This window comes from Pygocentrus nattereri, chromosome 12 (genome assembly GCF_015220715.1).
Source record: "Pygocentrus nattereri isolate fPygNat1 chromosome 12, fPygNat1.pri, whole genome shotgun sequence".
NCBI lineage: Eukaryota > Metazoa > Chordata > Actinopteri > Characiformes > Serrasalmidae > Pygocentrus > Pygocentrus nattereri.
In genome coordinates this window covers 27,178,703-27,191,639 of record NC_051222.1, presented here as the reverse complement: position 1 = coordinate 27,191,639, position 12,937 = coordinate 27,178,703, and the positions used below count along the sequence as shown (strand labels likewise).

At 38.7% G+C, this 12,937-nt stretch overlaps 1 protein-coding gene across 1 annotated transcript in view; it reads left to right on the top strand.

Annotated features, from left to right (window-relative positions):
* igf2bp2b (insulin-like growth factor 2 mRNA binding protein 2b) overlaps positions 1–7,668 on the top strand; it is a 67,763-nt gene extending 60,095 nt beyond the window's left edge. The window contains exons 12-16 of the mRNA XM_017712148.2: positions 2,309–2,425; positions 2,986–3,060; positions 3,186–3,317; positions 3,726–3,839; positions 4,228–7,668. Coding sequence (XP_017567637.1) covers positions 2,309–2,425; positions 2,986–3,060; positions 3,186–3,317; positions 3,726–3,839; positions 4,228–4,326 — 537 coding nt within the window. The 3' untranslated portion in view covers positions 4,327–7,668. The remainder of the gene's footprint in view (positions 1–2,308; positions 2,426–2,985; positions 3,061–3,185; positions 3,318–3,725; positions 3,840–4,227) is intronic.
* Positions 7,669–12,937: the final 5,269 nt, after the last annotated feature.

The window sequence follows — 12,937 nt, the reverse complement described above, 5'->3', positions numbered from 1 at the left end:
AGATTGCAGTGCTGACACAGGCAATGTTCTAACAGCTGACCTCATACTCATAGTTGTGGTTATGCTGAGAGATCAAAACTTTCACCCCACACAAAGGATGGGATGGTTTCCAGTTTTAATTATACGCTGTATGTTCGAAAGTTTGTAGACGTCTGCTCAGCCGGCGTTTCCTCTGAGATCAAGGGTGTTAATTAAAGATGTGCACGGGTACTCGAGTACTCGGGTAACCATTCGTGGTGCTAGTATTCGAATACTGAATTCAGTACGCAGGTATTTGATGCATTTCATTACGGGAAGACAGAAAATACTCAGACCAGCAATTCAGTGAAATATGATGGTTTTGCTTGTGTTTGTTTGTTATAATTTTATATTCTGAAACTCAAATGTCTGAACTTGAGCGTGTTGTTAAGCACATGACCAAGAAGTCTGATGTAGCTTTACATGTACATTTACGGCATTTGGCTGACGCTGTTATCCAGAGCGACTAACAGTTTGATCATTTTTACACAGGTTGGCCAAGGTGGTGTTAGGAGTCTTGCCCAAGGACTCTTATTGGTATAGTGTAGGGTGTTTGCCCAGCTGGGGGATTGAACCCTAGTCTACAGTGTAGAAGGCAGAGGTGTTAACCACTACACTATCCAACCACGACAGCTTTATTGCTGTCTATTTTAACAACTGTTGTTAGCTTGGTCTAGAAACAGTGAAAATGACAAATAACATGTTGGCACATCACCGGCTGAGGAGAAAATGCCTCACATTGAAGACAAAACAACAATCATCTAATGTAGCCTTGTTAGCTCATTAGCTCATCTCAAGTGGCAGCCCCAGTTACTCATCCCACACGAAAACCTAGCGATGTTCATCGGCTGCTTTTATATAAGTGTTTGTCTGCATACTACTGCATTTTTGTACTCCAGTGCTGTTACCTAAAACAATCCTGCAGCCAGATTTGCAAAAGTTTTCTTGCCAAGGTTCTTAAGACAAAGATTAAGTGTTGTTTTTACACTGTACAATAAATGTTGCTAGATAAACAGCCGTCCGGGAGAAATTTGAATGCTCACCTCGTCGAATCTTACAGCCTGCGACAAGTCTGTCGTAAGGTTAAGAAAACATTTAAGAAGACAATGTTTTCAAGAAAACCACTTGTTCTTAGAATTATTCTTAAGAAAATAGTTAATAAAATTAGACAGTTCTCAAGAAGTTATTTGAAGACTAACAGTTTCTTGAGTTTTTTTCTTAAGAATTAGGTTAAGATTTTCTTTCTTAGGACTCTTTTGTGAATCCGGCCCCTGCAGACTAAAGTCTATTTTTGTTCATTTTTTATGCATTTGGGTTTTTTGGCATCAATTTTTTTTTCCTTCTCTGCAGTAAACCAGATCTCTGTTTATGAGCTCTTACGGTTGCTTGAATATCATTAGTTGGAATACACATCCCTGGTATTAATAGGGAGTTTATATCCCCCATTTGCTGCAGCATCAGTCTATACTCTTTTGAGAATGCTTACATTAGATGTTGAAACATTGCTCTGAGGATTTGATTGCCTAAGAGCATTAGTGATTTCAGGTACTGATGTTGGGTGATTTAGTTCTGGACACACCAACTCATCCTAAAGGTATTGGATGGAGCTCAATCACCCCAAACAATGCAGTTCCACTGCTCTACAGCCTAGTTGACACTTGGCATTGGGTATGGCGACGTTAGACTCCAGTCAAGTCAAGTCATGAGGCTTTTATTGTCATTCTATCTGTGTACAAGTACGCAGTGGACTGAAATTACTTTCCTCCAGGAACATCGCGGTGCAACAAGGAACAAAAGTACAAAGTGCGAACGTGCAGACATCGTGTGCAAACAAAAAATTAAACTGGAAACAATAAATACGATTAATTAAAAGGACATTAGACACAGTAAACAGACAGGACAGGGCAGCACCGACACAGCACTCATTCTGGACATGAGGTAGTGGAATAAGGTGCAGAGATACGAGTCACGCAGTCAGATGACGGATATAAACTGAGGTAGAAAAACCTGAGTAAAACAGTGAAAACACAGTGTCTGTCAGTCAGACTCATGTGCAGCTGCTCCAGTGTCCCATTCTATTAGTCAATGCTTTTTGAACACCTGAGTCAGCGATGGGTACACCTTAAATTAGCTGAATTCACTGGTTAGGAGTGATAATACTTTTGTACCTATAGTGTACCAATAATGTTGTCTAAAGCCCAGAGTTTACCATAAAACTTACATTTCTTCAGTGTTTTTGTTAATGAAGAGGTGTGACCAAAGTCTCTGTGTGTGTGTTTGTATATGTCAGGCTCCGGAGCAGGAGGTGGTGTATCTCTTCATCCCTACTCAGGCAGTAGGAGCTCTAATAGGGAAAAAAGGACAACACATAAAGGAACTGGCACGCTTCGCTGGGGCTTCCATAAAAGTAAGACTTGTTTCTCTGTCTGTCTGCCTGTCTCTCATTTCTGTTTGTCAGTATCTTTAGACATAAACCTGGCTTTCTGTTGTTTCATTTTTGGTTTATCTTTAAAAAATCTGGTATTTTACCGTGCTCTCAGATTTTTGGAAACCACTGTAGGTTTATAAGAATTTTGGCAAAGGCCAAATTATCACACTAGGGGACATTGTCCAAACCAGAATGTACAGAAAATGAAGAGGACCTCGCAACTCTGCTGCCAGCCGTTTCTAAAACTGTTCCATTTTCCTTTTGTGTTACTTCTCGTTCGGCTTGAATTGTTTGGCTCTCATCTACTGGATAGTCAATCAGTTTTTGCTTGAAGGTGTGCACAGTGCGCCCTCTGTGAGCCTTTGTGATCTATGCTTAACAAGTGACCCCTTCGACGTGCAGATACGTTTACAAGCATCTCTGCTGAGGTACAGATCAGCCTTAACTCTCTAGAGGAGCTCTTTGTATGTAAGTCATATGAGTGACTGCATTTTCAATGAAGTAATGAAGACTTAAAAGTAGTGTTTGTATGCTTGCAGATTGCCCCTTCAGACAGCCCTGATGCTCCTGAGAGAATGGTCATCATCACCGGCCCTCCTGAAGCCCAGTTCAAGGTAAAATACGTCAACTTAATGCATTTACCTTTCATATTCCACTCACTTTAGGATGCAGTTCAGCTACATTTGAAGAAAGCTAGAAATTCTTCACTGCACTCTTCGCTCTCTGTCTGTGGATGCAGGCTCAGGGGCGGATATTCGGGAAGCTGAAGGAGGAGAATTTTTTCACTGCTAAGGAGGAGGTGAAGCTAGAGACACATATCAAAGTCCCCGCAGCAGCTGCCGGTCGAGTTATAGGCAAGGGTGGTAAAACGGTGTGTGAAAGTTAACATCTATGGGATTTTTGATGTTGTTGTTGTCTGTCTCTTAATATTGTTTTGACTTAAAGGAGTCACTGTCTTCTGATTACTCAAGGTTTGACACAGAAATATAACAATACAACACAAAAGCTGAAGTATTTTTCTCTGTGATTCTATTTTGTTTTGGTCTGTTTTGCACTGAATATTATAGTCTTGGATTGGTTTAATATTTTTATTACAGTTAATGATTAAATTTTTTACTGCTAGTTATGCTTTTCCTTTTTTGTTAGTTTTTTTTTTATTATTATTTTAACAATAATAATCCTGATGTGTGTGTGTGTGTGTGTCTCTAGTTGGCCTCTCACCATGCACCTTATTGTGAATGCATTAGTACTTATCTCACTCCCTCTCTCCTCATTCCAGGTGAATGAACTGCAGAACCTTACTAGTGCTGAGGTTATAGTTCCACGGGACCAAACACCAGACGAGAACGATGAGGTGTTTGTGAAAATTATTGGGCATTTTTTTGCCAGTCAGGTATGTACATGACTCTCTGAATTTAAGATTTAGAGTCGTCAGATGAGCATCAGTAAACATAAAGTACCGATTTGGTTTCACTGATAATTCATCATTTGTGCAATTATCATTATAACTCATGTAGACTGTTGGTTACAGTTTGGAAGGAAAACAGTTGGTTAAAGATAAATATATAAGCTAATGATAATTATAATAATATGGTAGTCCAGCTACTCACAGCTGTCATATATGCCATTCGACAGAAGGAAGATGAATGAAAATGACATTTTAGATGAGTCCAGAATGTAACAGATTTCATTTTTAAAAATGTAAGTTTTCTTCATCATTTTATACAAACCTGCTGTTATTTTATTAAAACTGTGGCTCGGCTTTTGTGATTGATTGGCAGACGGCCCAGCGGAAAATTAGGGAGATCATTCAGCAAGTAAAACAGCAAGAACAGAAGAACCAGCAGGGGGTGGCAACACCATCGCAGCACACCAAGTGACCAGCAGAGGGCGCCAGCAAGCAGCAGCCTATGAATGTAGCTCCTCAGAGCGCAAACCAAATGAGCAAAAAGCGCAAGAGAAAGAAAGAAAGAAAGAGCGGCAAGGAAACAGACGAGAAGGACAAGAAACACGATCAAAACCAAAGAACTTTAACAAAACAAACAAACAAAACAAGAAAACACGACAGAGGCTCACAAGAAGAGCAAAAAAAAAAAAAGCTGTCAGTGCTCCAAACTTGACATCGGAACGAACACGTTAGCGGGCGAGGGACGTTAAACAGTTTAACGTGTCGAGATGCTGTCTAATGGTACGCAAACGACCACTGTTGGTAGGGGTTGTATCTTTGTTCTGAGAAGCACTCGTGCAGTAATTATCACTTAACGCAGAAGTCATGCTGCCTATGCGTGTATGAGAAGATTTTACCAGCAAACATCGCACTTCTTGTGATCTTACAGAAGCTACACAGGCGGTTGAGCACGTGGGCGCGCTGCGTAAACGTAGGCCGGACTTAGAATTTGACGATGTTGAAAGCAGACGCATTGATACGAACTACCTAAGGGAGGTTTGAATAAGACGAGTAGGTCTATTTGTTTTAACAGTGTTAATTTATTAGAAGACCATAATGTGCTTTCTATCTAAAAACCTTTTTTTTTTTTTTCTGCTGAAGCCGTTTGTAGTTTTAAAAATGCTACTTTAGGACACCTAGAGCAGATTTTCCAAAGCGTTTAGCATGGGTTAAAACGGTTAGCATGTCCAGTTTTGATGACACTTGGATCATTACAGATTCCTTGCCCAAGCACAGCCGGGGATTTTTGGCTGTGCAAAAGCTAAGTCATTTTGTAATTTTGCACTTACTAGAGTTAGCAGATCAGGCCCTTAATGTGAACAGTCAGGCCTAGTTGTAGGTACTCTGTTTTTTTTTACTTGTTTTTTTAAGCTTAGCACAAGCACTTCTTACCAGGAATTGGTAAAACTGGTAGTTTGCTCTTAGTAAAATCAGAAAATTAGCCTGTGTGCCAACATTTTAACATTTTAATTTCCCATTCTGCTTCTCCCAGCTGCTGTTTCTGGACGTTTCTCTTCGACTCGCTTACTATGTGTCTGTTCAGGCCCCTCCCCTTTCTTCAAGCCAGTATGGGCAAGATAAAAGTCTCTGCCTAAAAAAATTATGAGGAAAAAAAAACTGATTATGATTGTAAAATCTCAAGTCAGCCTGAATTGCTCTGAATTGTTCAGAATGTCTTGTTTTGGTTAAGCCATGTTTTGCATTGCTCTTACAAATGATCTAGACTCAACACAAGCGCTTAAAAAATCGTGAAAAGTGAAAAAACAGCGAAAGTCTTGTAAAGTGCGAGTGCAATAAGTACAGTGTCTATTGTGGGCTGACGTTTCGGGCTCGTAATCAAATCCCAGACGAGTCCGATAGTCGTGAATGTATACTGTGTAACTGCCTTCTGCCGGCTGACGTGCTGTACAAGGCTAGGCAGCTAATTTGCTAGCGTTTCCCCCTCTTTCTCTTTTTCTCCCCTTTATTGCTTTTCTCTCATTCTCCTCTGTCTCCCTTTGTGTCCTTTGTCCCCAAAATGCAGTTCTTTGTTTTCTGCTGAAAAACCCGACCCCTTAAGGATATTTCGCCATCATACGGAACACGGTTTGCGAGAGTGTTTACGTTTGTTCTTATGTAGCCTAAATAGAGAGAGAGAATATTTATGTTTTTTTTTTCTTTCCCTTTTTTCTTTTTCCTATAAGCATGCAAGGATGAACAGGCAAATGTGGGGCAATTACGGATTTTTTTTTTATTAGACTTTCTTTTAACGCCCTTTAGGATTTCTAAGAATTATGTTTTTAGATTTGATGCTGACTTTTTCATTCAGTCAGACATCAGTATGAGCTTGTTGCCCTAAAATTTGTAAAGAAATTTGTACAATTTGTAAACAAAAGCGGTAAAATATTAGCAGTTAGAGTAACATATCACTACATTGATCATTGATGGTGGTCAGCGTGAGAGTAGTACACACTGCAGTATTTAAACGTTACCTGTCAAAACATGATCGCGAAGCAGAGCAGCGTATGTCAGCCATTGCTCGATTAAGGAAAAAAAAAAGCAAGATATGACAAAGCAATGCCAATATGATTGTCTACACAGGTCAAAAAGGCGACCTTTTACGCAAACTCGTACGATAATAACATTCTACCTCAAGAACAGGGTACCTCAGTCCAATGTTTTGATTTCTTTTTACGTATTTTGTATACCTTGTAAAGCTCGACACTTTGAGCGTTTTTTAATTCATTTTCTAAATAAAAAAAGAAGAAGAGCGACAAAAAGAACTAGGAAAGAAAGTGTATAGCACCAACATGCTTTTTCTTGGGAAAAAGGGGCTCCTGTGTGTCCCTTTGCATCAGAAACTGTGCTGTGCTTATTGGACCTTAAGAGTTCCTTGTTGAGGTTTAATAGAACTACCCCTACTGCAACTGACCAGCTGGCTAGATCACATTAGTATAGGCATTACTCGCATTAAGCTAGATTCGTTTGGACGGACAAATTTGAATTGAAATGGATAAAATAGGCGATGTGCTGAAAAGAAAACGGAAAGGATAGCTAGCTAAGACAATTAAGGAAAACTTGAAGAAGAAAAAAACCCTGCTTGCTAGGCACAAGTTATGTAAACCGTAAGTCTTCTTTTTGCAGTGTAATTCAGTAACGGATAAGTCTTTCCACTCCATTGTATGTTTTAGGGAAAAGAGTACGGTATCTTGAGATTAGTTTGGACATTAACACATCTGTTCTGACTAGCGCGCTAACACCAGTCTGCATGGTTTTAGCACATTTAGGGAGATTAGTTGAAAGAGATTTGAGTTTGATCCTGTCGTATGCCATTTGATCTCTGTCTGTAGTAGAACTTTGCTCACTGTTACACTCGGTGGTTGTTGTTTTTGTTTTTTTTTCGACTTTCAGGCCCGTTTCTTTACAGTTTGGAGGGCACCGACAGTTGCCGCGTAATCAGATGCATGACGATCCAGCTCTAGAACGTCCGCGCTTCTGGAGTTTTTCACTTCTTTTCTGATTTTTTTCAGTTTTTCTCTGTGTCAGGTTGTTGCCACCTGTACTGTGAATGGTTTGTGCTTTTAGGTAAGTCAGACCAGGGAAGGCACTGGCTTATACGAGGTGCTTAATAGCAGAAGTGGGTTTTAGAGGAGGCACAAGCTTTTACTCGCTGCAGATTCACTTTTCAGTTTGGAGGGTTTTCTTTTTTATTTCTTTTATTTCTTTTATTTCTGGTAAACCACACAGCCCACCAGCTTGGACATGAGCAATAAAGAGACACTTTAAAACAATGTTATAAATGTGTCTTTGTCGTCTGTTCCACAGTAAGGCGGAAACGCACTGAATGAACTTGATTCAAATGTATTCATCTTTTAGACATTATAATAATGTTTAACACAGCAGTTACTGCCAAAAGTAAGTCAAGTCGGGAGAAGGTCGAGGTGCTGCTTTCTTGTCCTTAAGCTGTAACCATAAGATGATAACGCTTCAAACCTAATATGAATGTAAGTGGACATCCATCTGTATACGAGGCAATAGAGAACTGTTCACTTTAAAGCAATTTTAAATGGTGGGATTCGGCAAAAAAATGTGATTCACACAGTTTTCCACTCACCTCAGCGGGTAGTCGACCAGCCAAGACATGATCAGCGTTCAAAATGATGCTTCTTTAGTTTGGTGCTGGAGCAATGAGGCTAACAAACACTAGAAGTCAATAGTCACCTGAATTTTTTTATAAATACGAAGTCTGCACAAAACTCTCATCAAGCTCAGGCTGCATTTAGGCCTTCAGTAAGCTTGTGCAGATTCGTTGATGTGGGTTTGCGCTCAGTTCGGCTCCCCTCTACATTCACACACATCATACATGCAAGTTAACATTTGTGATTTATGTTGTTTCAATATGTAAAAATACATCTTCAGTTTGAAAATTCAAGATTACCAGTTTATATATAAAAAAAAAAAAGAAACTACACAATCTGTAGTGTCAGTATGCAAACCAGTCGTCTGCCGTTGGCTTTATTCATTTTTATAGTTCAGTCATGCTGAGTCCTAAACCACATCGACAAGTCTGCTGACCTTCAAACTGGATGCAGTTTGAGCAGGTTGAGAGGAGCTTTCGGGGTTTTTTCAGAGAAGAGATTTGAGTGACTTGTTGTCTTTCAGGGTTTATTCGTGACGTTGTTCTTGCTCTTCCAGCTTAACACTAAAGAAGCATAATTTGGACTTCGCTCATGTCTCGGGTGACTAGCTACATCTGAGGTAAGTGGAAAACAGAATATTCAATATTTCGCCCATTCATTTAACAAGTTTTGTAAAAAGACCCCACAACCAATCCAGCATGTTTTTACAATGATCTGTTTTTATTTTTCTTAATAAACATGGCTTTGTGTCTCCATAAGGAGAACAGAGTGGAAGTGGACTATGGAAGATGACTATTTCTCGTTTCAGCATCAGAGCTTGAATAACAAGCTGGGTTTGAGGGAAATAAACAAACTGAGAAAAAACATCATTTGAAAAAAAAGAAAAATGCAGTAAAAAATACACCAGCATAGTAAATCATGCGCAAAAATAAGTGAATTAAATCAAGTACATGCACGGTATGTGGAACTGAGAGCAGGGCACAACCTAACAGTTTTTTTTCTTAATAATTTGAAAAGTATTTGAGCAAGATTTGTCGTTTTACTGTATGAGCAACCTACAACATCTCTACTACAAAATAACATGTAAACTTTGTTTCCAGCACCTGCTGTTTATGAAGAGTACAGCTGAAAGCACAGTGAGCGCAAAAACTGAGGGGCTAGAGTTCTAACAGTCACTTAAAAATCTGGTTAATCGATGCAAAACACAACAGTTGATCCATGTTTGATCCAGTCATGCTCGTCAATCTAACCTAAATGCATAAAAAATCGAATATGATCCGTGTAAAGTTGTTGCAAATTAATTTTTGACCACAAAGTAGAGGAGCAAAAATCAGAACAATAAAAGTGAAATGAATGACACCAGTCTGTGCATTAAAACTCCAAAAAATTGATTATTTTTCATTATTTTCTTTGAAGCCTTAGCTATGTTAAACTATCCTCCCCTTTAGTCTGTGCTCGTTATTTACAGGCTTCATATAAATGGTGCAGTAAATATTACAGCCACTGAGAGGGTGAACAAAATATGTGATATCTGTGATTTATCATCTCGCAGAGATCAAAAACACTTGTGATTAAAAATCCTGGTTTAAAACCAGTCCTCAAGGTGAATCTGGAGGAGTATCTGTCAGATTGCTGTCAACGTTTACAGATGCCGTGGCTTTGAGGATATGAGAACAGCATGTTCTACCTGAACCTGTTTAACTACATCAAATATCCATGATGCGTTTTATCCCACATTAGTTTGTGGCCCACTCTCATCTACTACATAAAAAGGGGACACGTTCCCAGAGTCTAATTAAACACACTCAGCAGGAAAAAATGAATATTTTATGTGTACAGTCTGTAAAACGTCACTAGAGGAGACTGAACCCTGAATATAAACTGCTGTCAAAGGTTTGGAGTTTTCAAATACAAATTCTATTTGCCGTTAAAGACGAAGCAGGTTTGATTTAAGGAAAGCAAACGTCACGCAAGGTAATTATTTGACAATATTGGTACTTGGGCATGATGCCAACTCCCACCCATTATATCCTTGGTTGTGATGTCAGCCCTCATCAGCACAAAAACCTGCCAATATGTTTTGTTTAGTAAGAGTTCGGAAGACAAAACTGCTCTTCATACCAAGAAAGATCCTTTGATTAAGCTGAACAGACCTGTTTGGTGTTAATAAAACCTTTGCAGGCTGTTCTTAACTGAAAAGTGACAGCGAGGAGGTTCAAAAGGAGGCCAAGTGTCCCCAAACTTTTGACAGGCAGTGTGTATCTTTAAAAAATGTGCAAAAACAAAACAAAAAAGAAGAAGAAAGTTTCCATTAAGGCACACGAGGCTGTCACAGCACAGCTATTCCAAAAGTAAGGAATGCAGCAGATCTTTGTAACATTAAACTGTTGCAGTTACAGTTGTGTGTGAAAGTTTCACTGATTTTCTAAGTGAAAACAAGTCAATATGTCTTGTACAGAGAACGCACTGCTGCACGTTTAATGCACAACTACTGTTCATTTACTGTTCAATTTAACATATTGGGGAAAAAAGAGAACAAAATGTGGCATGTGCAGAAGTTATAACACATTTTATATTTTATGTTTTATTTTATTCCAATATGTCAAACTCAGCAAATAAATACAGATTTTACCCTAAAATTTGCAGAAAAATGTCATATTTAACTTTCTTCTCTGTCAAGTATGTGAACTTTTCACTTAGGAGACCAACAAAGCATGTAATTTGCACACGACTGTACTTTCATAATCTTAGATGTTACTTCTTAATTTCCCCTCTTTTAAAATAATACCTCACTCCCCAAAAAAGCCAGGCTGAATCAACCTGAATTAATCATATGAACACGTTCCATGACGTTTTGCAGGTTTATCTCAAGCAGCAGTAAAAGCCACAAGTAAATGCACTGTAAAACATGTAAAAATAAAAAATGCTCTATAAAAACATGTAAACGAACTCATAAACAAACACCTGAGACACACAGTCCACCTCGTCCTTCAATGCATAGGCTTTCAGGCTTAAAGGCACGTTAAGAGTAAAGGCACATCAAATCACACAGCACTGAAATACACACACAAACACGCAAATAACATCATAAAAGTGTAAAGTTTTAAACTAAAACAATCATCTCGGTTCTTTCACCCATACAAATGGGTTATATACTGAGAGTATGGCATATTCTATAATCTATATCTTGAAATCTATTGACAGTGAGAATGTGAGATTTTCAGTATTGGTGCGGTCAAAGACTGAGTCTGTACGCGTTTGCTAATCTGCTTCACAATGGAGTGTCCAAAATGAGGGCCGCATTACCAATTTGTGGCACTAAATAAGAAAACACAGGCTTTTTCTTTGATTTTCTATCCCTTTAAAATCCTCTTCAGAACCAAAACACTCTCTTCACTGTTAAAGTCAAGGCACCAAAAACTTCCCCTCGTCCAGCGCTCAGTCTCCTGGGCAGGGGAAGTCTAGAGCTATGCCATCTGCTGGCTGTGTTAAAACATTTCATCCCCTTGGAACGTTAAGGTTCTGTGTTCTGAGCAGTTTTTAGATACTGATTCAAAATAACAGAACTGGTATGTGGAGCATGTGACGTTCCAACCGAACCTCTGATCCTAAGAGCTCTGACGGCGTGGAGGTTCTAATCTGGCAAAACATGAAAAGAAGCAACGAAACAGTTTGTGCTCGTAATTTGTTTTAAAAGATAAAATTGGTGCTGTAAAAGAGTGTTTCCATTATCAGAACATTCAGTTTACTGCTTTTTATGGCATTGATTTTTATTATGTTTATTTTAAACATTTATTTAATGTTTTAGGACAAATCTTCTGTTTCTTCCTCAAAACAGCACTGATTGATAGATTAAGTATAAAGATCAGTGCTAAATATTCTGTACAGTGCAGAGATTAGTTTTAAGTAGGAACCATTAGTTTAAGTTTCTGTTATTTAGACAGCAACCAATTACTGTAATAAAGTGACCCAGCAAGTAAGTGTAGCCGGTCAGTCTAACGGCAGATGCACCAAAGTGTCTTAGTTTGTGAGAAAGAAGGAAAAGAAAAGATGGATAAATCAAGAAATGAATGCTTATGGTGTAATTAAGACCCCAAACAATTCAAATGTATGCTATTTAATTACCTTTAAGGCTTAATAATAATAATAATAATAATAATAATGATAGACTTTTAAAAAAAACTGCAAGAAGCCAGGCAGAGTTTCAGCTACGTTTTCATGTTTCATAAAGTTTTATAAACTCCGTCACTGAGCAGTGCTGCAACATGACAAAGAAGCAGAACCGCTTGTGCGCATTCGACGTTTGTTTTCAATGTATACAACTTCAAAACAACACCTCGCAAAATATTAAGAAGTCGCAGAATAAGAATGTGAATAACTCAATTTTGTCAAAAATGATAGAACCTTATAATTCAAAGGGGACGATACTGAATCACCGTTCATTGATCAAACTTCTTCCACACTGACATGACGCCTGTTATAAAATAACACCAGCTACTCAAACTGTAGGCATCTACTGCCAAAGCAACTTGACGACCACACTTGACAAAGCTTACTTGTTTTGTGGTGTATTATGGTGAAGCTGCCAGTGTTATGCTGTCAGTTCAGTGTACAGCAGTGTCGGCTTGCGGTGGCTATATTTTAACTCTTCAACAGACACCTTAACCACCCTGTAATTCAGAGTATCCAGTGACATTCGGAGGAAAATTGCTTGTACGGTTAAACGATTTCAGTAAACATTTTAGTTTCCCACAGGGTGTCGTTAATTTCGCCCATAGAGAAAACAAGCTTAGACCCAGAGTTCCTAATAAGGGCATTATGGTCCTACAGAGTGATGCACGTCTTCAGAGGTCTGTATGTCTTGTTGCATGTAGTGTGCAGCACCTCCAATTCATTGCTGTTCCTTACTACAAAAGTGCTCTAGAT